The sequence below is a fragment of the Chaetodon trifascialis genome, chromosome 18 (assembly GCF_039877785.1).
Source record: "Chaetodon trifascialis isolate fChaTrf1 chromosome 18, fChaTrf1.hap1, whole genome shotgun sequence".
NCBI classification, from domain to species: Eukaryota; Metazoa; Chordata; class Actinopteri; order Chaetodontiformes; family Chaetodontidae; genus Chaetodon; species Chaetodon trifascialis.
In genome coordinates this window covers 21290374-21313853 of record NC_092073.1, presented here as the reverse complement: position 1 = coordinate 21313853, position 23480 = coordinate 21290374, and the positions used below count along the sequence as shown (strand labels likewise).

The window sequence follows — 23480 nt, the reverse complement described above, 5'->3', positions numbered from 1 at the left end:
CATCGCATTCACGAGTTCCCAGCTCTTCCTGTGTCCAATATCTTTCACTATTTAAAGTGTCAGAAAAACAAGAGGCTGTAATAAATTACTGAAGGGGGAAAAATGGGGCAGCCACATGCTGCCACTCTGCTTTACAGAGAAAGCTGCGGTGATCGGGATCACTAATTCCATCAGGTTCACTTTGGAGTTTTAGACGTAGAGAGAGACGATGTTGGCGACACATATACTGGGAAAAAGTTATAGGATGTATAGATAGCAAGAAAACAAGCAGAGCGGCAACAAACAATTAAGTGATTCATTTGCAGCTATTTTGAGCATCGATTAATCATTTTCATTCATCGATTTCAATAATCATCTCCGGGTCCGTGATGCTTCGCTGTTTTTGTTTTTTGTCATATATGATAGTCAAGATATCTTTGAATATCTTAAGGTTTTAGACCATCAGTCGGACACACATTTTCACATTTTCTTCTTTACATTTCATCAAGAGGTTAATAAATGAAGAAAATAATCATTGGTTTCGTCAGTAATGAAAACAATCATTACTTGCAGCTCTAAAAACATGCAATGCGATGGATGGATGCACAGAAAACAAGCAGATAGATGGGTATTAGAGCTGCAATGGCTAGTCTATTAATCAATTAGTCAGTCAATGGAAAATTAATCAACCGTTTTGATAAATGGCTAACCAATTTTCAAGCAAAAATTACAAAACGTGTTGCTTGTGAGTTTGTCTTGTTTACTGTCGGTCAGAAAAAAGCAAGCAATTCAAAGACATCACCTTTGTCTCTGGAGAACATAACGAGCACGTTTCACCATTTTGTAGCATTTTGTAGACAAAACAATTAACCGATCAATCGGCAACATATAATCTCGACCGTTGAGAGCAGCTGTAGTAGATCTGGCAATAGACAGATAGAATGATGGATAGATAAAAAACAAAGAGCCAGATAAATCGAAGCACGGAGAGAAAGACAGACAGACTAATAGATATAAAGACAGAGGCAGAACAACAGATGGAAAGACAGATAAATAGACAGACAGAAATAGAGAAACAGATAAGAGAGGTAGAGGGAGAGAAAAGAGATGTAGAACCAAGACCAAATGCAAAAAGCACTTTCATGCCCAGCACAGAGCCATCAAAGCCTTGATGGTCTTCCTCATAAAGATTATTTAATGGCCTTTGCAGTGCACTGTGAGAGACCTTGTTTATTTCACATTCAATCAAACCTCTCCAATCAGCCCACACACACTCACCAACTGTCACTTGAGGTTGATTTCTTGATTACGGCAATCAAATTTGATGTAAAGAACAGTCACACTCTTGCATTGCTCGCTCCTTGGCTGAAAAGGAAGCAGCAAGCTCACTGGGATTGCAGGAGTGCACTGCTGCAACTGCACTATATAATAAATGCAGCTTATATTGCTTATCAAGGTGTTCAAAAGACACGCTGCTTTGAAGCTGACACGCTGAGTGCTGCTGACTGATACCTCACTGAACGATAAGAAAAAGAACTGCATTAGGAAAAGGAAGGTTTGGAGCACTTCCTTAGCAGCAATTGTCAACGCTGAAAAGAAGCATAGTATATTTTCTGATTGTAAATACACCACGCTGCGGCCGTGCGTGTGTCGAGCGTAACACCCTCAAATCTCATTTTAACTGACTTTCACGGGGCCATTAATGAGTGTGAGCGCTCACTGTGTGCAGCTGTGGTGCCCTACTTCTTAAGCGGGGCTGTGAAGTGTGAACACTTGCAATGCTGAGCAATACAACAGCAAACTTTGGATTTTGGAGCATTTGAGTGGCGTGTTTGAAGTGAGCAAAATCCTATTAAATTCCCGGTACGTTGCATTGTCTTGTGTAGAAAATGTGCCGCCCAGAATTTGAATATTCAAGGTAGCTCACTTTGTTGTGGTAATATTTTGCCAATAAGTACCCTTGAGATTTTGCAAGGTCTTGTTAGTTTAGCACGAATTTTGCAGAACTTGTACGATGATTGAAAAATACAAAGTGCACAAGAGAAAACTGTAAGCCGTAACTTTAACCTGCATAATGTACATTATAGTACAGTGTTCCAGTAGTAACGATTTTTTGCCTATGTCTTAAGAGACAGAGGGAGGAAGAGTAATTATTCTGTATCCGTTCTGTGCTCTATTCTGCTATCTCCTCTTTGCAGCACTGAGCAATGCTTACCAGAGACCTGACAAGAATTGCCAATGATTTTGCTGCTTTACTGACAATTCCTCAGTGTTTGTGCAAGGCGATTTAACTCATCAAGGCTCTCTTCTGTGCTTCTGTTGTACGGCCTTGAAAAGGCTGTGTTTGTGCTGCAAGGCCTTGAAAGGAGAGCCACTAAATCCCTGCAAATATAGTGTGGTAGTGCTAACATTTGATTTTGTTAAGGCTGTGTGAAGACACTTTGTGCAGCACTTTGTCAAGAGTATCAATGCTGTTTTTCCCGGCTCTGCTCGATATAATAGGTTTACACTCCATATTAGATGCAGAGTTTGCTGCACTACAACGTATGCAAACTCACCTCATATGTCCATGCAAATCTATTCAGCTTGGTTTCTGCACTTTAAATCGCTGCACAGCAGGTTTGTGCAGAATTGTTCGAAGCTTCATTCACGACATTCATATTTGAATTCTAAATCAATGTTTGATTTCCTATTTTTTGCATGTCTATTCATGTTGTTTAAACCTGGTATTTCTGCACGTTTGGAGAGAATTAGATTCCAGTAGGATTAATTCCATATGTGTGATCAAATTTCCAATAACTTCAGCATTGTTAAGTGCAAAACACAAAATTTATTAAATGCCTGCATGTTGACAAAACCGATATTCAGTGAAGAGAGTTGGTTTAAAAAAAAGGAGACTTACTCATTTAATCCAATACTCAAACAGAGGATTTTGTCAAAAGATTTTTAATCATTGTTTTTCTTGGTGATGATGTACATTATGACAGTAAACATTCAAAGCGTCACATGAAAACATCACCAGAAGCTTTCATTTAAAAAAAAAAAAAAAAAAAAAAAAAAAACTGCACTGCATACATTAAATTACACTGTTTCTCTGGGATGTCTCTGCAGAAATCAAACCTTGAACCTCTTGGCTGCTGGCACAGTGCCTCGCCAATTTAGATGTGCGAGGCCACTTATTTTTAGATGGCGTGTTATCTCATAATAACACAGTACAGCACTGCTTACTTCTGCAAACCCCCTCCTTAATGGCACTATCACTCAGTGAGAAATCTATATGACCAAGGGGAGAAGATCTGTTTACCCATGTGATTAGGAAGCTGATGCTATGCAGACATCCAATAATTAGCAAAAACGCATGAGGTTAAGGCATCCATGCTCCCACGTCAACTGAGGGAAATATGTAAAATACATACACACGGTTCTGCACAGACTGTAAAATTCATATTATCCTGTAGACGGCTTGGCTGCACAGGGGACGCGCTCCTTTGATGGCTAGCGGTTTGTTGTTTTTGCTTCTCAGGTTCCTTTTTGCAGGATTAACAACCAAGACTGGAAATATGGTAATAATCAGATGAAAAACTCTCAGAGAATACAATCAAAAGATCTGAAAAAATGCTCAGCCTGTGGTCTCACACAGGCTGAAACTGCAGTGGCCTAATTATTACACTGGAAGCATAGAGGTGTGCTGAATGGTAACAATATCAGTAATGAAATATGTTCTTATGTGGCAGAGCAGCTCAGCATCGCCTCGTGAGCATGTCCTCATGTCTCCGACAGTCCATATACCACTACATAGATGATGAATTTCAAAGCAGGGAAAAGGTGACTGTGGCACTACGAGACATTTTTCCAAGGGAGTAAATGTGCATAGCACAGATACAACGCCCATGAATGCAAAGATTCATACAAACACTCTCCTTCATAGTCAATAGCAGGAGCAGCCTTCACATCCACAACACGTCATAAATTCTTGGTTCACTGCTCTGCAGCTCAGGGGAGAATTTATATTCACAAACAATGAATAGATTGTCCCAGAACACAAATATACGTGGAAATTCAAGCTGAGCGATATTCACTCTTTAATAGACTTTGGGTAATGGAGTTCATCTGCGTGAAAACATTTTCAAACGCAAGCCCAAATACTGCACACATCGTTCATTTGAACTCGACAGCGTCTTGTTTCTACATACGTCCTGGTTTTTTAATTCTGCCTGAGAACAGCTAGCACTGTGGCAATGCATTTCTGATTTCCATCCAAAGTTGTACTGTTGACATCACTCTTCCAACTGCGGGAAAAAATAATTAGTTTCCTCACAGCATGCAGACATTAATATTAATAAGTTACTGACGTACATTCTGTGTCCCTAACTACATGTCATTTAAAATGTGAACCCATGAGATAGTGCTCTAAATATATCTGCTGACAGATCCAGTACAGTAATGAGCCTGAATCAAGTGTCTGTCACAGTATGCCGCCATTACTCTTCCAATGCGCTAAGAGCCGCTCCAAGGTGATGGATAGGTCAGAGGTGACTAATTTTAGCAATTGATGCTGTAGGTCAGGTTTTCATCATTTTTCAAAGGCACAATTTGGAAGAAAAATCTAAGGCTAATTTGATCTGAACTAATGGAGTGTGTCACGCTCGACACCGGCGACGTTCTGTTCATCGGATAGATTCCTCAGTGGGTTTACACCATTATGTCAGTGTTCACGAGTGTCACAAAGTTTTTATACTTCCAGACTTTGGTGCAAATGTAGCTGAAGTCCCTCTGGTCAAACAGTATGTACATGAGTGTACTTTATCTATTTACATGGTAACACTTCATATTCTGGTACACAAATTGACCCTTAACTAGTTGATTATTAGCATACATATGAGTAGCATATTGGCTCTTTCTTTACCATTATAAAGCACTTATTAATACCTCATTCTACGTGACCATATTCTACTACTAGGCCTCAGTAACCTCCTGATTACTGCTTATTGATAGTAAGTAAGGAAGTTGTTTTTACTGAATAACCCTAACCTCTAGAATAAGGCAGGCATGCACTGATTTGACTGATTTTTTCAGCCCCGATGCCAATACCTGGGCTCTGTGTATCGGCCCGTAACGAGTACTGATCTGATAGCAGTGTTTAATTAAGAAGCTGTAGGCCCCGCTGTGTGGAAGAGACTGGCAACATCCTGTCATGTGTACTTGTAAAACAAATAAATACATAGATATGAATTTACTGACATGCAATTTATTAAAATAAGGGTAATCGGCTCATTGCCAGCAGTATCAGATGCAACTATTTCAGTCAGTATCGGATCAATATCCAATATCAGTATCAGCACACAACTAGAATAATGCAATAATGCAGCAATAAGTGCTAGAGTAAAAAGTGAACATGCTAATAATATACATGCTATTAAGCAACTAGTTAATGGTGCATATGTGTACCTTAATATCTAAGTGTTACCACTGCATGTTGAGTGCATTAACCTGAGGATGTAAAATACAAATGAGCTCAGTCTTGAGAGTCTATGAGGGCATGTATTGATAAATCTGGCACTTGGATGTTTTAAACATCTGGAACAAAACACAAGGCCGGCCAAGTCAATTCTAATCTCATATCTCAGGGCTTCAAGACATTATGGCAAAAAACAGCTCAAGTGGCCAACCTAAGAGGTGTGTGAGGACTGCAGGGAGGAAAGAGTTGACAAACATTACCTGGCACTGGTGTCTGTAAATATATATATATATATATATAAACAATAAAGAGAGAAAGAGAGAGAATTGGCAACCAGGGCATAAAGCTAAAATTGGATATATGTGGAGAAAGCACATTTCTCTCTGTAATGCCTACAGACAAAAGACCCTTGGGAATAATCCTAAATTGGGAGATCCATGGCCGGGCATTTTTTGATTTCATTCTACTTTATTGCATGTGTGCTGTTGAAATTTTCATCCAGTATGGCAAACAGACGAGATGTGAGCAACGAGGGAGGCAAGGATTTGTTATTGAGTGAAGAGATGCTCAGGGGCGATGATTAGGACTTGTAAATATTCTGGATAACTTTCTGTTCTTTGTTTCTTGGTTTTCAGTAGAATTTAACTTTAAACACTAGTTACACAAAATGGCACGAGTGTGTTGTCTTGTCAGCCTGAAGTGCATGACAGAAGAGTGTGCAATTCCCCTAATTACATCACTCTGTTTGTACAAGTTTGGCTCCACATGTATAAAATATGCCTCTCTTGTTTTCAGCTGCACTCCAACATGGACAAAGGTGACGGCAACGTGAAGTACGTTCTGACCGGAGACGGGGCCGGCACCCTGTTCCTGATTGATGAGAAGTCCGGGGACATTCACGCCACCAAGAGGCTGGACAGGGAGGAGAAGGCTATGTACACGCTGAACGCAAAGGTGTTGGATAGGAACACCAACGCAGAGCTCGAGCCTGACACCGAATTCAACATAAAAATTCACGACATCAACGACAACGCGCCGAAGTTTGCGAAGGAGATCTACTTCGCCAGCGTCCCTGAAATGTCTGAAGTTGGTGAGTTCAGGTTGTGTTTTCTTTTCCAGCCACAATTTTGATAATCTTAGATATTTTTGTTGTCGTCACACTTTATTTAAAAATGACATTATTAATAGAATATGGAAGAAACACTATACAGGAAATGAAGAAAAGCCCAAACGCTGAACGGTGCTGTTCATCTCAGCGGCCCATTGTGACGCCGTACTCAATTCTTCAAAGTCACTTTTTAATTGTGATTGTTGTTTGCTTGGTCAGGCTCATTGGGCATTCATAACAAGTAATGCCATTTGCCAATTTTAATAGGCAATAGAAATATTGAAAGTTTAGATTGTCACAGTCTTTCCAATTAAAGATTTGCTTCATTGCACTCCACTTCATTCCATTCAAGTAATATAAATAAACCAATTGGCATGAATATAAACAAAGCTTATGAAAATAATGCATGCAACTTGAAATCAATCCTCAATTACGCAACCGCAAATTAATACACGGGAGCAATCAAGGGTAAATCAAAACCCAATTGTCTATTGGTGACAAATAACAATGGCCTAATTGGAATTCATAATGCACTGTTCTTAGATGTCTCAGCTGCATGGATACTGGCAAAAGGTGGGTCGGGGTCACAGTACTCGTCTCTGGCCTAATAAACTGCCTTATATGTTCAGACTGAACACACTGGTTAATCAAGCCAGCCAGCCATGAAAAATCAGCAGCTCCTTTTTATGCTATCAGTGCTTGGACTAAGTGGGACAGATGTTCAAGGGTTCATTAGTATGCACGGAGACAGTCAGACCCAAACAGGACACGGCAGAGGTCTCCTGAATGCCAAGGACAGTATTTGCAATGTGGTGATATTGAAACGCTCGGGTGGATTATGCAGGACTTAATATGGAAGTGACTCAATGACAGGATATCTAAGAGGAAGCCTAAGCTTACATATCTATTCATTTTACTATTTTTATTTATTTAGAGCACAAACAGCACATATTCAAGCACCTATTGCTTGATTGCGGAGGCTTGTGCGTAATGTGTGTACAGGGTGCCTGTGCTTGGATTTTTAGTGATGTGCTGGTGACACTGTTTCAGATTGCCAAATAACACGTTCAGCACAGGTTGCTGCATCGACTCTCCTCTGGAAATGTGAAAGGCACTGTCCACAAGCACATGCAAATATAATATCCATGAACATATGCAGACAAACACAGTGTCCATGAGCACATCCAGATAAGTGCAGTGTCCATAAGCACAGTAATTGTATTCCAGCTCCTCAGTCGAAGCCCGTCAGTATGAACCTTATGTTGTTACAGCACTCGCTCTGACAACAGAGGTCAGAAAAAAGAAAAAAAAAATGCATCCGTAATATGACCTTGCTGAGCTAAAGGCAGCTCTGGTTGAATGATTTTGAAAACTGATTCAGCTACACCTCGTGTTTTGTTTTACAGAGACTGCGTAGGCACATATTTCCCAGCTTCCCCTGATACATAACCGAAGGATAGAGAAACCTTTACTCTCAAGTCTTGATGACGTAGAAACTTTCAGTCTCACTGATATTTAAGAGATCTATCAACTAGGACACCGGAGTTAATCAAGGCAATAATTCTCGCTGAGATGCCAGAAGAGACCCAGCTACAGCCTGCATGCATATCACTTTAGATTCACAGCCAAGCCGGCTGCAGCAGCTAGCTGCAAGTTTCTTTAAAAAGGGCAGAAATGAGTGCTAATGCTATGGTCCTGACTGACTGCTAATTTTCTTTTCTCCAGAGCTCTGTTGTGTGAAATCAAAATCTGAGATTAGTCAGTATGACTCATTGCATTGCTGAAAAGTCCCTTTCCAGTCCATGGAAAGAAAATAAAAATAAGTGAAGTGTTTTGCTTGATTGTGTCTAGACTATGTGTTGCATCAGTCGTTTGGGATTAAACATGATTTTGCATGTTCTTTTTGCAGGTACATCTGTTGTCACTGTAACTGCCACCGATGCTGATGATCAAACGTATGGAAACAGTGCCAAGCTTGTATATAGCATCCTACAGGGACAACCCTATTTCTCTGTGGATTCGGAAAATGGTAAGCCAAACCCAGCAGGATTCCTAATGTCAGGCAAGTCTGTAAACAGATCTCTTGCAGCGCTCAGGGTTTTATCTGCTTGTCAGTGCTGTTCTTCGTATAACACTAAAGATTTTACTGTAAATTACCTTCAACAACACATCAGTGATAGGAAATTTTGAATTCTGTAAAACTGGTTTGTTTTTATTTGGCTGTATCTCTCAGCTGATATGAAGATCTGGAATGGGTTGCACTGCTGTTTGTAAATCCTTCATCAGTTTGTGCTTAATATCCTTCATAAGTTCGATAAGTTCGTGGTAACTTCTAGCAGGTTTCACACTAATGAGCTCCTAAATTGGGTTGCACCAATCAAACATGAGTCATTCCGATGTTTTTTTTGTTTGTTTGTTTGTTTTTTTCACTTTTTACATTCAATAATATTTCAACTGACAAGCACTAACAAGCATCAGTGAGCAATTTGCTCTTACAGGTAAGTTATTGTTACACGTTTCAGATCAACTGATGTCATTTGTGCAGTGTAAAGTGAGGCTGTTAAAACTTAGTCCTAGTCTACCCAGTGGACATTTGTGGACCAAATCTGCCATGACATTCCTCCCTCATTAGGTTAATTGATGACTCTAAATTGCCCCTAGGTGTGAGTGTGAGTGTGAATGGTTGTTTGTCCTTGCATGTCCCTGCAATCAGCTGGCGACCGGTTCAGGGTGTACCCCGCCTCTCGCCCATTGTAGCTGGGATAGGCTCCAGCCCCCCGCAACCCCGAAAGGGATAGGCGGTATAGATAATGATTGGATATCATCATGTTTACAGCCGCATAAATCAGCTGTTTGAGGTATATTAGTACAGCCAAACTGTGGATTAAGAACATTTTGATCTTAAAAGTTGGATCAGCCATTCTTGAGTAAAAATTTGATGTCGCCACACTCCATCCTTTAACTAATTTTCAATGGCCTTGCAGATAGCACAGTATACTGTCTAATGTGGCAGTAATGATTGTGGTTTCTGACATTTAAAGGTGAAAACCTGGAGAATGAGCACATGATGAGATCAAATTATTAAGTCTTGTGAAGGAAAATAAATCATCGCTTGACTTCAAGTTCAATAAGAGCATCTCCAACAGAGGGAAGTTTGAGAAAGGGCAAATGAAAACCACAGCCATGAATTTCAAAGGAATTCAAGTTCCTGAAGTGACCTAAAAGCCAGACGACAGAGGACTTTCCCAGGTCAAAACACTGGGTATAAGTGAGGACGCTTCACCTGCAGTTTAAGTTACTGACCAGTCATCCTGCTCTGAGGACCATCAGCCAACGTCAGACACCCAGCCCTCCAGCCACTGTGTCAGACAGCCAGTCGAGCAGCCTGTCAATCAGCCTGCGGGTCTGGAATGCAGCCATCCAGTCAGATGAAGAGCCAAGATGCCAGCTCACAACAAAATACTTCCATGGGTCAGCAGGCTGACACAAGCACCTCCACAGACCCCTCTCCTCGCAAACCAGAAGCTGTTCTCTCAGTCCGTCTTAAAATCAACCTCAATTCATGAAGCTACAAAAGATACTGAAGCCTCTTGTGTGGACATTTGACTGAAACTGGAGCACAAATTACAAAGAGTGCTGCCACATGAATCAAATGCAAAACGTAGAATTTATAAAAACTACATTGTTCCAATTTTGTAGAAATGTGAAGACAAATGATTTGACTGACTACATTCTTTTGGTGTTTATTTTAGATGACATTTTTGAAACTTTGTTCTTGTTCTTCTGTCTAATTTATTACATCTTTGAACAAAATGTGTGTTTATGACATACGCTTCAATCATTGCTTCATCTGCATTCATGCTACAGACGTCTCTGGTCTTTCAGTGGCTTGCTCCTCAAAGAGAACTTTCTCATCACCCCCCCCACCCCCCTTTTAAAGAACGTGACTGCTCAGCTGCAAATAATAGGCTTTTAATGAGGAAACATTAAAGATGACATTTGTTTCATAAAAGTGGTGAAAAAAGTGTGCATTTCTATGGTAAACCACACATCCACAAAAAAAAATAACACTACTATTACATGAACATTTTTTAAATCATTTTTAAACCAAGGTCCTTTTTTTTTTTTTTTTTTTTTTAATAATTGCTTTGAACTCACTTATTTCAGGACTTTGACAGCAACTGGCAGGCAAGTTCCTCAATTTATCTCTGATACTGTCTTTTGTTTTTCTACGCAAAGGTCTATTTCACCATCATGTCTTTCATATTTTTATCTGCCCTTTAGGAATCAAATTCGGCCATTACAGACAGTATATAGGGCTATTTTCTCTTTTTTGTTTGAATAAATCATGAAAAGTACATATTATTGTCACAGCAATCCCTTTCTGACATAAACAAACGAGCACTACCAACTACTCTTCTGCACTCGTAGTTACCCTTTCAACAAGTGATGCCAGTATGGCAAACCCTCAACGGCATTTCTGACAGTCTTCCCTCTTCAAAATCAACCCAGAGACTGGACGGGTGCAGAATGAAGCTGTTTCACAGTTTGTTATGTGGAGACTGTGATCGCGAAGAAGCTGAGCATCAACAGTGTCTTCCCACATCTGGGAATCCAGCCACTTCACTAAAGTTGTGTCTGACAGGGTGTTGCCTGGATCCTGACGGTAGTTTGACGTAGTTACTGACGTGTCTTCGTAGTGCCTTAATGTGTGCCTCAGAGTACATTCTGCATCGAGACAGTGGCAAAATAAAGTGTAATCCTAATTATCTGCCCGCGTATCAACAATGGGCATAGAAAGATCGAGTGGGAGTAGCCTGTCCCATATTACCTGCTGATGGCAAATGTGTCCTTTTCCATTTAGTTCGTCAAGTTGCTTGCATGTTTTTAATGTCAGAGATCTTAAAATCTTAATTATTGACAACTAAGCCTGGTTAGAAGTAGTTTGCATGGTGCGACCCTCTTATTTCATAACACTCAAATGTCTTCTTTGTACTTATATAAGAAACCATTTATCAATGAACCATCTGCGTTGCCTTGGACTCATAAAAGCTTTCTAAGCCATTATTCAGATTCTTTATGTGTAACATGTCTTTAAATAGACTGAAGTAATATCTGACATTTAAGGAGGTGTACTTATTTGTTGCTTTCCCAAGAAGCAGATGTGATGATCAGCATCGGTTTAATCTCTGGACGTTCAGTACAGAGTACAAAGCTTTGTGACACTGTTAGCTGGAAGCAGAGACAAACAGATAGCCACTGCAACAACTTCAAACTGTCTTATTTACATATTGGATGTGTTTACTTGACATGAAAAAACGAGAAAGGGCAATGTGGTTTAACGGCTGAGGCAGTGGATCTGTCCAACATTGAACAGCTGGCTCCGTTTACATGTAGAACCCCAGAAATCTGGTCTTGGACTGGCCCTTGGATGTATCAGCAACTAGTTACTGAGCTAACAAGATAAGCAAATACAATATTTCTGAAATATAACCAAAACCACATGCAGGATGTCAAACTCCTGCACTTTGTGCACCCACACACACCACCACCTGCTATGACTTGCCTGCAGTCCATAATGCAGCACCTCTGACACTCGAAACATTCCCAGGGAACATAAGCCAGGTGGCAATTACATTTCCCCTCAAAACATAATTCGCAAAACGAAATTAGCAGTAAATAAATGCATTTTTTTAGGAACCATGATTGAGCACAGAGATGGAACTGATCTTAATCTTATCTCACTTTCAGTAAATCAGATAACTTCCCAGAATTAAGTTTTCCTTTAAATTGGCAAAAGTGGCATAAACAATGTTGTTTTTCAGGCACCATCAAGACAGCCCTGCCTGGCATGGACCGAGAAGTGAAGGAAAACTACCAGGTCGTGATCCAGGCTAAAGACATGGCCGGACAGATGGGCGGGCTCTCAGGAACCACGACGGTCAGCATCACCCTCTCCGACGTCAACGACAGTCCGCCACGCTTTGCGAACCGTAAGAGGGCATTTCTCCCTGAAACATGAGTGAACTTCAGTCCCGAATCTCTGAGGGAAGGATGAATGTGTTCTCATGAATCTGTGTAAATCCCTGTCCTGTGCAGATTCCTTTCGAGTGACCGCCGTGGAGTCGACAGAGATCGGAGGTGCCATCGGCCGAATCAAGGCTGATGATCCAGATGTTGGGCGCAATGCTGAGATGGAGTACAGCATCGTCGGTGGCCATGACATGTTCAACATTATCACTGACCAAACCACACAGGAGGGAGTCATCATAATCAAAAAGGTAGCTTATTTTAATGCATGAGCTTCACAGTGCTCTTTCATGTGCTTTACTGAACCATGCCTGTAGCCTCCAACCAGCATCAAACACAGCCGCCGTTAGCAGTCGAGTAACCATTACTTGATTGATAATGGCTGTGCAATCAGACAAAACACTTCACGAGACGAGTGACATGTTTTCATACAGCTGAAATGAACCACCTCCCTGTGTTCAAGAAAAGTGCTTATTTAAACTTATTTTTACACCTGCATGAAAAATAAGACACAATGCAAAAGAGTAAATATGCTCCTCTTTGAATGACACCCCTGATAATGCCCAGACTTCACAAATCTGCCATCATTATTTCTCTAATCCTTTCACCTGTAGGAGTTTCTCTTGATTCATTAAGTTTTAGTGAATGTTTTAATTTAAACAGAAATGTGAGCTGCTGCTTTTTTATCTCGACTTAATACGCACATTTAACTTCAATGGAAAGGCAGAATGGCACAGTTTCAGCTTAGAAACAGCCCTCTGATAACATTTATAAGAAAGACATGTGACAGAATTTATTTTTGAACTGGTGTAGGATCAGATACCCTAAGCCTGTGAAATGAATAATATAAAGCAGTCTTTTGCTAGAAACTCTTTTTAGTTTTCCCCCAGGATCTCCCAGATCAGTATTCCGCACTTGGATTTGTAAGCTAGAATTTAGAGTATGAATAAGATAAAGGCAGACAAATGAAATGCACTGAATTGCCTATCAAAATCCTGGGGGCGGACTGTTTTTATGGAAAAGTCTACAGCTTGACTTCTGATGCTCTTTCATCTCCAGGCACTGGATTACGAAAGTAAGAGGGACTATGAGTTCAGAGTGGAGGTGAAAAACACATACTTAGACGCAAGGTTCATCCACGGTTTGCAATTCAAAGACTATGCCACGGTCAAGGTGACAGTGGAGGATGTGGACGAGCCTCCCGTTTTCACCAGGAACCCTTACATCATCGAGGTGCACGAGGACACGGCTGCTGGCAGCTTCGTCGGCGTGGTGTCGGCCAGGGACCCCGACGCTGACAACAAGCCAGTCAAGTATGCCACAAGACACAGCGAGAGGTGTTTCAACCTTAGACAGGGCCAGGCTGTCAGAGCCAAACGCCAAGTCCCATCCCAACCCTCTCACAACAAACCCGTCCTCTTTGGGATTGAAGTACTCACATTTTAGTAAACTTATAAATGACTCAGTGGCCTGTCGAGTTAAGATTTCCTCATCAGCCAGTTGGTTGCTTTATTGTAATTTTAAAACTCACTGTGTCAGCTTTAATTGTGCAACGATAAAATCAATAAGAAAACAAGCAACACATGGTCAACCACAAAGTGTCCTCTCATCAGTTTTTTTTTTATTTTAGCGAGAGGATGGAAATGTTCCCACTTGGCTAAATCTAATCCATCAGCCTAGCCATGTGTCAGTCCGGAGGGGAGGGGGGTTGAAAAGGATATTATTCATGGTTCCCTCCTGGTCATTTCCCTGTGGAAGATGGAGGCGGCCCTGTGAAGTGAATACAGACACTGTTTATTTCCCAGAATTATGTAAGCCCTCTGTGGCGCCGCACGAAGTCAGAGTGAAAGAGCCTAATTTGCTGTATCGATTCACGCGGCTCGGTGCCACCGTTCCACGCATATGGCGCCTGCTCACCACTAACACACAGATACGCCACTCTCAGCACATGCCACATGCCGCACTGTGTTGCATATTCAAATTTCAGCTGAATATGAGAGTCGACTATGACAAACGAGCAGGCGCGAGGACAGATGTATCATGTTCTGACAATGGAGAGCGCGGAATATATTTCCTTTTGGAAACGAGTGATGTGTTGTGTAAAACATATTTGTCGAGCAGAGAAGTACTTCAGCGTGTTTGTGTTATGAAGACAGATCTGTGCAAGTAGAAAGGATCATAACTGCACTTCACTTAAAGAGAAATATTTCAGCGTTAGCTTTGCAGAGACGTACAGGTGTTCACAGTTAAAAGAGTGTGACTTTTATTTGCATTAACACTGACCTGTTTATGCCATTCTTTCAGATACTCCATCGATCGGCATACAGATCTGGAGAGGCTGTTCAACATCGACTCTGTTAACGGCACCATCACGACACTGAAAGCTCTGGACAGAGAAATGTCCAAATGGCACAACATCTCTGTGGTGGCCACTGAAATCAGTAAGTGTCTCAACTTCTTCAGACAATTCGAATGTTGTACTTTGCTGACTACTGTCATGGTCTTTTTTTTTTTTTTTTTTTTTTAAATTTACGTTATTTCTTGATCTCTTTATTTCAGATAACCCACGTCAGACAACTCGAGTGCCTGTGTTCATCAAGGTGTTAGATGTCAACGACAACGCCCCCGAGTTTGCGATGTCCTATGACACATTTGTCTGCGAGAACGTTAAAGCCGGACAGGTGCTTAAATTTCACAGTCTTATGTATGAAATATTGAAAGAAGGATGTGTTATTCACATTGCAATGATGCAGCCATGCATCTGCAAAGTGAAGTTGCACACGGCTTCCTCCATGTGCACGGTGCATACTGACAGATCTGTGTTGAGGGACAGCCAGCCACGTGTTTACCGTTTTGGTTTCGAGAGACAGCAAATCCGTTAATTATCTCAACACTCCTCACTAATTGCAGATTAGTCTGCTATGCGTCTGATTGGCCTCGGTTTATGCTCAGTGAATGTTATTATTATTATTTTTCTTTCTTTTTTTTTTTTACAACAGTGAATCTCCAGGGTGCGGTCTTGATTTGCAAGGCAGGAAACTATGAGCATAAAAATGTGTAAGATTTGAATGTAACCAGAAAGAGTTGATGAAAGTGCTTGCTTTTAGATTAGATGTGTTTAGACTTCCTCATGCAGAAGCTTTTCATGTGTTTTCTCAAACTTTGTTCTGCTCTTCGCAGCTGATTCAGACGATAAGTGCTGTTGACACAGATGAGCCCCTCGTTGGACACAAGTTTGTCTTCAGCATAAGTGCCACCAACCCCAACTTCACTATCGTGGACAGGGAAGGTAGGATCATCTTTTTTTTACGAGAAACACCTCCACATCTCCAACAACTCCATATGTACTTCATCATAAAACTTGAAAGCTGTAAGTCTTAAGATTTCAGTCTTGGCTGATTTGAGTTTGATTATGTAAATTAGAGCTGATTATATACAATACACTTGACAGAAAAAACAAATGTCCATTGTGTAATTGCAGTCTTTTGATTGACTTCTTGAAAAGTTTTTAATGCCAAGAGTTGTTTGTCATACTTGCATTTGCAGAAGAGGCATTGTGAAAGTCAGCCGTCGGGCTGTCATCCCACATCTATCCTGCATTGTCTTCCAGACAGACTTTGGTTTCTCTGTCACACAATGAAAATATCTGTAGTTGAAAACAGTGGTAATGCTCACATTGTTTTTTCTGAGGGAGAGGGAAATGCGGCAGTAGCTCAGTGAGCTTGCAGTAACAATTTGGACAAATCTGTGTGTTTTCTTGCTATTTAGTACATGTGCTTCAGTAAATATTCACCAAAGCTCTTCAAGTACTGGGCTGTATTGCAGTAGACAGGATGAAAAGACTGCAGCGGAGACTGGAAACTAGAAATCCCACTCTAAGTGGAATTTTAACAACCAGACTTTGGACTTTAATTAGTTTTGCAAGAAACTGTGGCCATGCGTAACCGCCACGCTTTTGTCCTTTCAGAAGGAGGACTACTATATGATTACTAATTAAGCTGTGTTTGAATTTATTTTTGAAGACTATAGTGTTGGAGCAAATAGCACAGGTTGTTAATGATATGCTTAATTGTTTGTTTCAATTACTATTTAGACATCTTTACCCAAGATGCCAGTAATTCTAAAGGGCCCTACAAAGTTATTACCTGCAGTCTGTCCCAGGAAACAAAGAAAAAGGAAATGAAGATTGCAATTCTTTCCTCAAAGATCATTTAGCTAAGTAAAACATCTCCTCGCTTTGCATCTTCCCACAGATAACACTGCCAACATCCTGACACGGAGGGGCGGTTTCAGCCGGCGCGAGATGAGCATGTACTTCCTGCCTGTCGTGATCTCGGACAATGACTACCCCATTCAGAGCAGCACCAGCACGCTGATCGTGCGCGTGTGCGCTTGCGACAGCCGTGGAAACATGCAGTCGTGTAACCCCGAGGTCCTGCCCTTCTCCGATGGCCTCACAACTGGAGCTCTGGTGGCCATACTGCTCTGTGTCATTATTCTCCTCAGTAAGTGCCCTCGAGTGCGAGCATCTTATTTGTTTTATATTAAAAGTTCAAGGTAATCCTGAGGTCAAAGAGTAGCTGACCAAAAGATTTTGCTTCTTGTGATGTTTCTTTCTTTGTTCAGCTATGTTTGCAGTTTCTGCTTCAAGTAACTAATTCATCCTATTCAAGTAAATTTCATTTATACCACCCATAATCAAAAATTACAACTGGCCTTGCATAGCTTTGAAATCTATTCAATACACTTAGATTCTCAAACCGTCCTTCATTACTGCTGCTATGCTTAAGCTTTCCATTCTAGCAAAACTTACAGTGTACTTTACAGTGAAAATAGCACATTTTGAAATTTGAAGTTATTTTTGCTTTACAGTGTCACACAGAAGCTAACAAAAGCAGGCATGTCGTTTCACCCACAGATGGCTCAGTGGTCGGTGCTGTCGCCTCACAGCCAGAGGGTTCTGGGTTTGAGTCCAAACTGGTGCAGGGTCTTTCTGTGTGGACGCATGCATGTTGTGCAGACACTGGCTTCGAGCTGGAGTTTGTCCCAGTGGCTGCCCACGGCTCAGGAATGGGTTTAACTTCACTGTGTTGTACTGAGCATGAGTGAAGAATATTCTCTGCTGCTGTATTTAGCTGGCTGAAGCAGCGAGTTGGTTGAAAACTCCATCTCAAAATCTTAAACATCCACTCGACAGCTGAGGCTGAAAGAAAAAAGTCATGCAAACATGGAGCAGCCTTGTTCTTGTATGATCAGGTAGCTCAAGTGCATTATAACAGGATTAAGTTTTCATAGTTCATAGTGTGGACACACAAAAATATGCTAAATTAGCTCTCCAGGCAGGTCCTCCTTTTACATGCTCCATGCTGCAGCCAATTCAGGGTGTTAAAGCCAATAACAAGGCCCAGAGTGAGTTGCTTTACTCAAGTGTGTACTGCTGAGTTCCCACATGAAGGGAAAAAATCTAGTGAATATTTCACTTATAATAAGGGTCTAACACTACAAACAGGACATGACTTGAGAGCCTGGACTCCCAACTCTTGCCCGAAGTATCTCAATACATTAAAACCATTGCTGTGACACATTAACAATGGCTGTATTAGAAATAATGCACAGAAATGATTCAGTGTACTTGTACTCAGTGTAATGGCTGTGCAGTACATGCTTAATAAAAATAAAAAAAAAACACCTAATAAACTGAAGCCAAAGCACACGAATGTCTCTGTAATGCTAGCTCTCGATATTTGATGCTTCATACCTAAAGAGCACAATAGTAGACTCATAGGAGGACTCCAACTACTGGTAAAGGTTAATAAAAGATGGTCATTGTCATGGAAAAAGAGGACAGACACTTGAACTTTACACATTTCTTTGTCCTCTCCAAGAACTATAAACATGTCATGTTACAGAAATCACAATGGCTTCATAGAGAGGACATTATTCTGATGATCACAAGCAGCTACTTGTCAAGAAAGCACAACAATGAGCCATTTAAGGCATTTAAACAAACCACGGATGCTGCCTGCTCTACTGCTGTCAGCCCAGCAGTATCAAGGACACTGCAGAAATCTGTCAACAATGATACGACCTGCTGCAAAATATCTTTTAACATGTAAGCGATAATTAGTCATTAAAGCAAGCTCGGCCAAAGACGGGTTACTTTGCATATTGTGTCACAAATAGCCCCGACTGTGGTTCTAAGCTCCATTCATTAGCAAACAAACCCACTTAAAAAACAGTCTGTGTAGAATAGGTCGCGTGTTACATTCCTCACATCCCAGAGCACCACTTCAGCCCTCCTCGTGGTCTAATGCAGTATGTAAAAGCACAGAGGGCGCAACGGCAACGGCGCCTATCGTTTTATGCAGCAAAAAGCAGAAATGTGTAGTGCTTATGGCCGAGGGCACCTGCTGTATCTAAGTAATGGGTTTCAACTGTCATTGAACCTCACCTTGCTTGGCCAATCATAGTGAGGACTCAGACATTTTGAACGTAGAATGAGGGCAACACGATTAAAAAAATATTCAATAAAAGCGTGCTCATGAATGCCTGCATGAGCTTCCTACCCTTCCCATGTGTTGAATTTGAACCCCCCCTTCCTCCTGTCATGATCCCTTGTTTTCAAGTTTGGTGTGCTATTTGATCTGCACCCTGACTGAACTAGCGATACAAGCAAATTAGCATTGACCAGCTTTCCTTCCATCTGCTTGTTTTAACTCCAAATTTCAAATTGTGGGTCTGGTGGTGGGCAGATCTCTCACACAGAGTGCACTGAAGGTTAAACTCCATGCTCTCCTCTTGAGCAAAATATCATGACATCTGCTCATTATCTGACGCTTTTCGCGCTTGAACCCCCTTGACAGACTGTCTCATTCACCTCTGCTTGACTCCGACAGGCAGGCGCTGAGCTGGAACGGCTCGCCCTATCTGGTCTTGCTCATTGCAGCCCTCTGCGCTGTCTAAAAACATGGCACTGGTCAGTCACAAATGTTCCTAAAGAACCTTTATAAACAGCCACCTCCACCCCCATCCAACCCATGTTGAAGGCATTGTAATTAACACCCAGGTGGGAGGCAAGTAGACAACTACAGTGCCTGCTGATAGGACAAAAAGGGAAAGGAAGGAGGAGGACAGCAGCACAGGTGAAGCAGGATTTGTGCTCATCCTAAATGAGAGATTGCTTCCTCTTCTTCCTGAAGAATTATGGGTTTATTTAAAACTTGCTACCACACAGTGCCACTCTCTGGAAACATGCTCACTCTGCAATCTCTCATTGTCTTTTGCTGCTGAAAAAGAAAGAAGATGAGATATGAGGCTGTGTGCAAGGATTCTCCAACTACTGCGCATTTTATACAGTGAATGTGCCGTTCAAGGGAAAAAGAAAGAAAAAGCTTTTTCACTGAATCTTTAATAATAGGAGGTGAATGCCGGAGGCAGTGTTGGGGATTTATCACTGGTAGCAAATGTGTCTCCCCTCTGCGCTTTCGCTCCCCTGCGCTCTTTAATGCATGACACATGTTAGGAGGCACACATCTTATGCTGAGCTTTCCCTCTCTGTATCTCCCACTGTTTTTGTGTAGTGATCGTGGTGCTGTTTGCTGCCCTGAGGAGACAGAGGAAGAAGGAGCCTCTGATCATCTCCAAAGAGGATGTCAGAGACAACGTTGTCAGCTACAACGATGAAGGGGGCGGAGAGGAGGACACTCAGGCCTTTGATATCGGCACGCTGCGCAACCCAGAGGTGATGGATGCTAACAAGCTACGCAGGGACATCATACCCGAAATGCTGTTTCCCTTTCGGAGGACATCACCTATAAAGGATAACACGGATGTCAGAGACTTCATTAACGGGAGGCTTCAAGAGAACGATTCGGATCCCACAGCGCCCCCCTATGACTCCCTGGCCACGTATGCTTATGAGGGCAGTGGGTCGCTGGCAGAATCCCTCAGTTCGCTGGAGTCCGCTGCCACTGAGGGGGACCATGATTATGATTACCTCAGCAACTGGGGACCACAGTTCAAAAAGCTGGCAGAGATGTACATAGGGAAGAGCCCTGACAGAGAGACCTAGACAGAGCCATGAAAGTCTCTCTTTTTTTCCGAGCCCATTTTTTTCTGTCTGTTTATCTAGCTAGCTAGCCAGACAGAGATTTGTCTAGTTAGTTAGCTAGTCAGCTAGTTGACTGTCTGTCTACCTATCTATCAAGCTATCTATCTGTTTATCTGTCTAGTTTGCTAGCTAGCTTGCTAGTTAACTAGTAGTCTATTTGATTCTCATTCACACGAGTGCACACACGCTCAAACATGTGTTCAGACAAGAAATCCTGCAATCCTCTTGCGGGTGCTGAAGTGGAAATTAAGACTTGAACTGAGTTGAGTTTTCTCATTAATGGAGATACAGTATAATTCTGTTTTTGGTCATAATCAGTAAAGATGCCTTTGAATTTTAGGATTTTTTGTGAACAATGGTGTGGACAATGTGTTTTGTAATTGACCTGAGAGATAGTAGTATTGTATACTATCAATGTTTAATGGCACTCGACTGGGTTTGGGTGGGGTAGGGAAGGAGTCAAGTGGTTTTTCCAGCCACCTCCATTAAATACTGTAAATGTACAAAGTGTTTTTAATGATGGACATCCTATATACTATTTGCTATCTTTGTTTGACAAGCAATGTTCATGTGAGTGGTTGGTGCAGTTTATTTGTCAAACTGTGAATTCATTTCATCATATAGGTGTAATATGTAATGGAAAGTGTATGTTGTAGGAAAACTGTCATACACTGGATTCACGCTGTTTGAATGCTGAGTCATTTTGTTTTATATTTATATTTTTATACTTATTTTCTTAATAAAATGGTGAAAAAAAAGAAGAAGCAGCAGCAGCAGCTATATTTCCAGTCCATTGCCTGCTTTGGTGGTTACTGAAAGGGTATTTCTGTAGTGTTACAGGTTTGTTAAGGACACGCCGAAGGACAGAAAATATTTGAATTTGAAATTTGATGGTTTGCATGTTGCAACAGGGAGGGATAAAGCATCTGTAGAGACACAGAAAAACGAAGAGGAAAAGGCAAAGAAAATGAGCAAAAAGTCAAGAGGTGCCTGACAAATGAATATCACACAGAGGTGGAGAGAAGGGAGTGATTCATGTGATGCTGCAGTGCTTTATGTGCGTTTGGGTAGCTGTACTATACATGCAGAGTCAGATCATTCTAATCTGTATTTCTGAAGACGTTTAAGGCCCAGGACATGTTGCATTGTCCTCTACATCTCATCTTGACTTTAGATGTCAGAAAGGATTTGGAAGTTATCACATCCTGTTAATTTATGTTCATATGAACATCCCAACATTTGGAATCGGGGTTATATTTGCTTTGGTTTTTGGTTTTGTTTTGGGTTTAGAGAGGAGATTATGTTTTCTTCTTTAAAGACTGATTTTAGAAGGGGTGCTTATTTAGTGTTTGTTAAACCTGTCTAAACAAACAATACCTGAAGAGCAGCAGCACTGTTGAGACACTGTGCTGATTTGTGTAATTTGCACAGGGAAATTATATTTCCCAACTTAAAGTATCAAACTCCATGTGGTTAATTACACACTCATCTTCAAATGGTCTGTTATTCAACGGTATACTTGCTGATTAGTGGACAGCTGTGGAGACGACAGTACCTCGAATCAATGCCCTTCTCACGTTGCTTCACTTGATTTCAAATCTCAGCAGCTGCCAGCTCACTGTTGCAGAGCTTCACATGTAGCTGCTGTCCCGCTTTTTGATGTATGCTTCCTGAAGTACTTCAAACATGTGTACCATCCCCAGAGGGATTATCTGAAAAGTTGTCCTGTTGTTAAGTGTCCTCGTGTCCACTCAGTACGTATTTGGCATAATGATGCGTTATGATAGCTATTACTGAAAACAGAACAGCACAAAGGACTTCTGAGCTCTCTTCACAAGAGCACAAACAGCGGTTGTACAGTATGGCTGAATAAAGAGGAACTACTACACAGGCTCAATCCATTTAAAACACTGCTAACAAGACAGCTTCTCTCTTGCACACACTGTACAAATAACAATTCACTGTACAAATAACAATTCACAGAATTAAGAGGTGGTAATGTAAGCCTATGTAACAGCCAATCACATGATCAGCCATCACAGACAGCATTTGACCGAACACAGTTGGAAATTTTGCGGCCTTTGTGAGCATTTGTGTTGCGCTGGACTGCAATACATGGATAGATGTTTCAACTGCTTTGTCCAGGCTTATTATAATCCCCTCTGACAATAATTCAATCCAACATCCACCAAGGACTAAAGAAAAAGTTTAATCAATATCTCTCTGGCACAGTGTTTACAAATAACATAATTCAACAAAGAATTTTCTTTTTTGCAGGGCTGAATTTCATTAGATCGTACAGGTATAGAAACTTAGCATTGGAAAAAAAAACATTATTGTAGCATATTAAATGTGTTGCCAGGCGAGCTGCAACACAAGGGAGAGGTGGTCGTGCTTATTTCTGTGGTTGTGATTATTCGAGAAGTGAAGCTGGAAGGAAAAGCTGCACATAATTCTACAAAACCTCTCGAGTGTCTTCAGTTCAAGGCCTGTCCACACTGCAGCACATAACAGATTTTCTACGTCACTAGACTGCTTCCTGCCGCCAGCCAAAGCTTACAGACTCACAGACCATACAACACATGAGAAATGTCCTATACTGATCATCTTTCAGCCACTAATGATGATGTAATTTTACCAGAATATGTCAACATGTCATTGGATAGATGTCTAGTAGTACAGTAGGTTGCCAGCCTTCTTGATCTTGGGATCTTGACAGGTTAAGGCATCCTCTAGCTTCTTCAACCCTTACAAAACACTGATACACACAAGAATATTAGATTAAAAACAAGAAT

At 41.2% G+C, this 23480-nt stretch overlaps 1 protein-coding gene across 1 annotated transcript in view; it reads left to right on the top strand.

Moving 5' to 3' along the window:
• cdh10a (cadherin 10, type 2a (T2-cadherin)) overlaps positions 1-21449 on the top strand; it is a 28752-nt gene extending 7303 nt beyond the window's left edge. The window contains exons 3-12 of the mRNA XM_070986048.1: positions 6233-6527; positions 8455-8574; positions 12371-12538; positions 12645-12826; positions 13635-13888; positions 14880-15016; positions 15135-15256; positions 15756-15864; positions 16829-17080; positions 20156-21449. Of these exons, the coding sequence (XP_070842149.1) occupies positions 6233-6527; positions 8455-8574; positions 12371-12538; positions 12645-12826; positions 13635-13888; positions 14880-15016; positions 15135-15256; positions 15756-15864; positions 16829-17080; positions 20156-20646 (2130 nt within the window). The 3' untranslated portion in view covers positions 20647-21449. The remainder of the gene's footprint in view (positions 1-6232; positions 6528-8454; positions 8575-12370; positions 12539-12644; positions 12827-13634; positions 13889-14879; positions 15017-15134; positions 15257-15755; positions 15865-16828; positions 17081-20155) is intronic.
• Positions 21450-23480: the final 2031 nt, after the last annotated feature.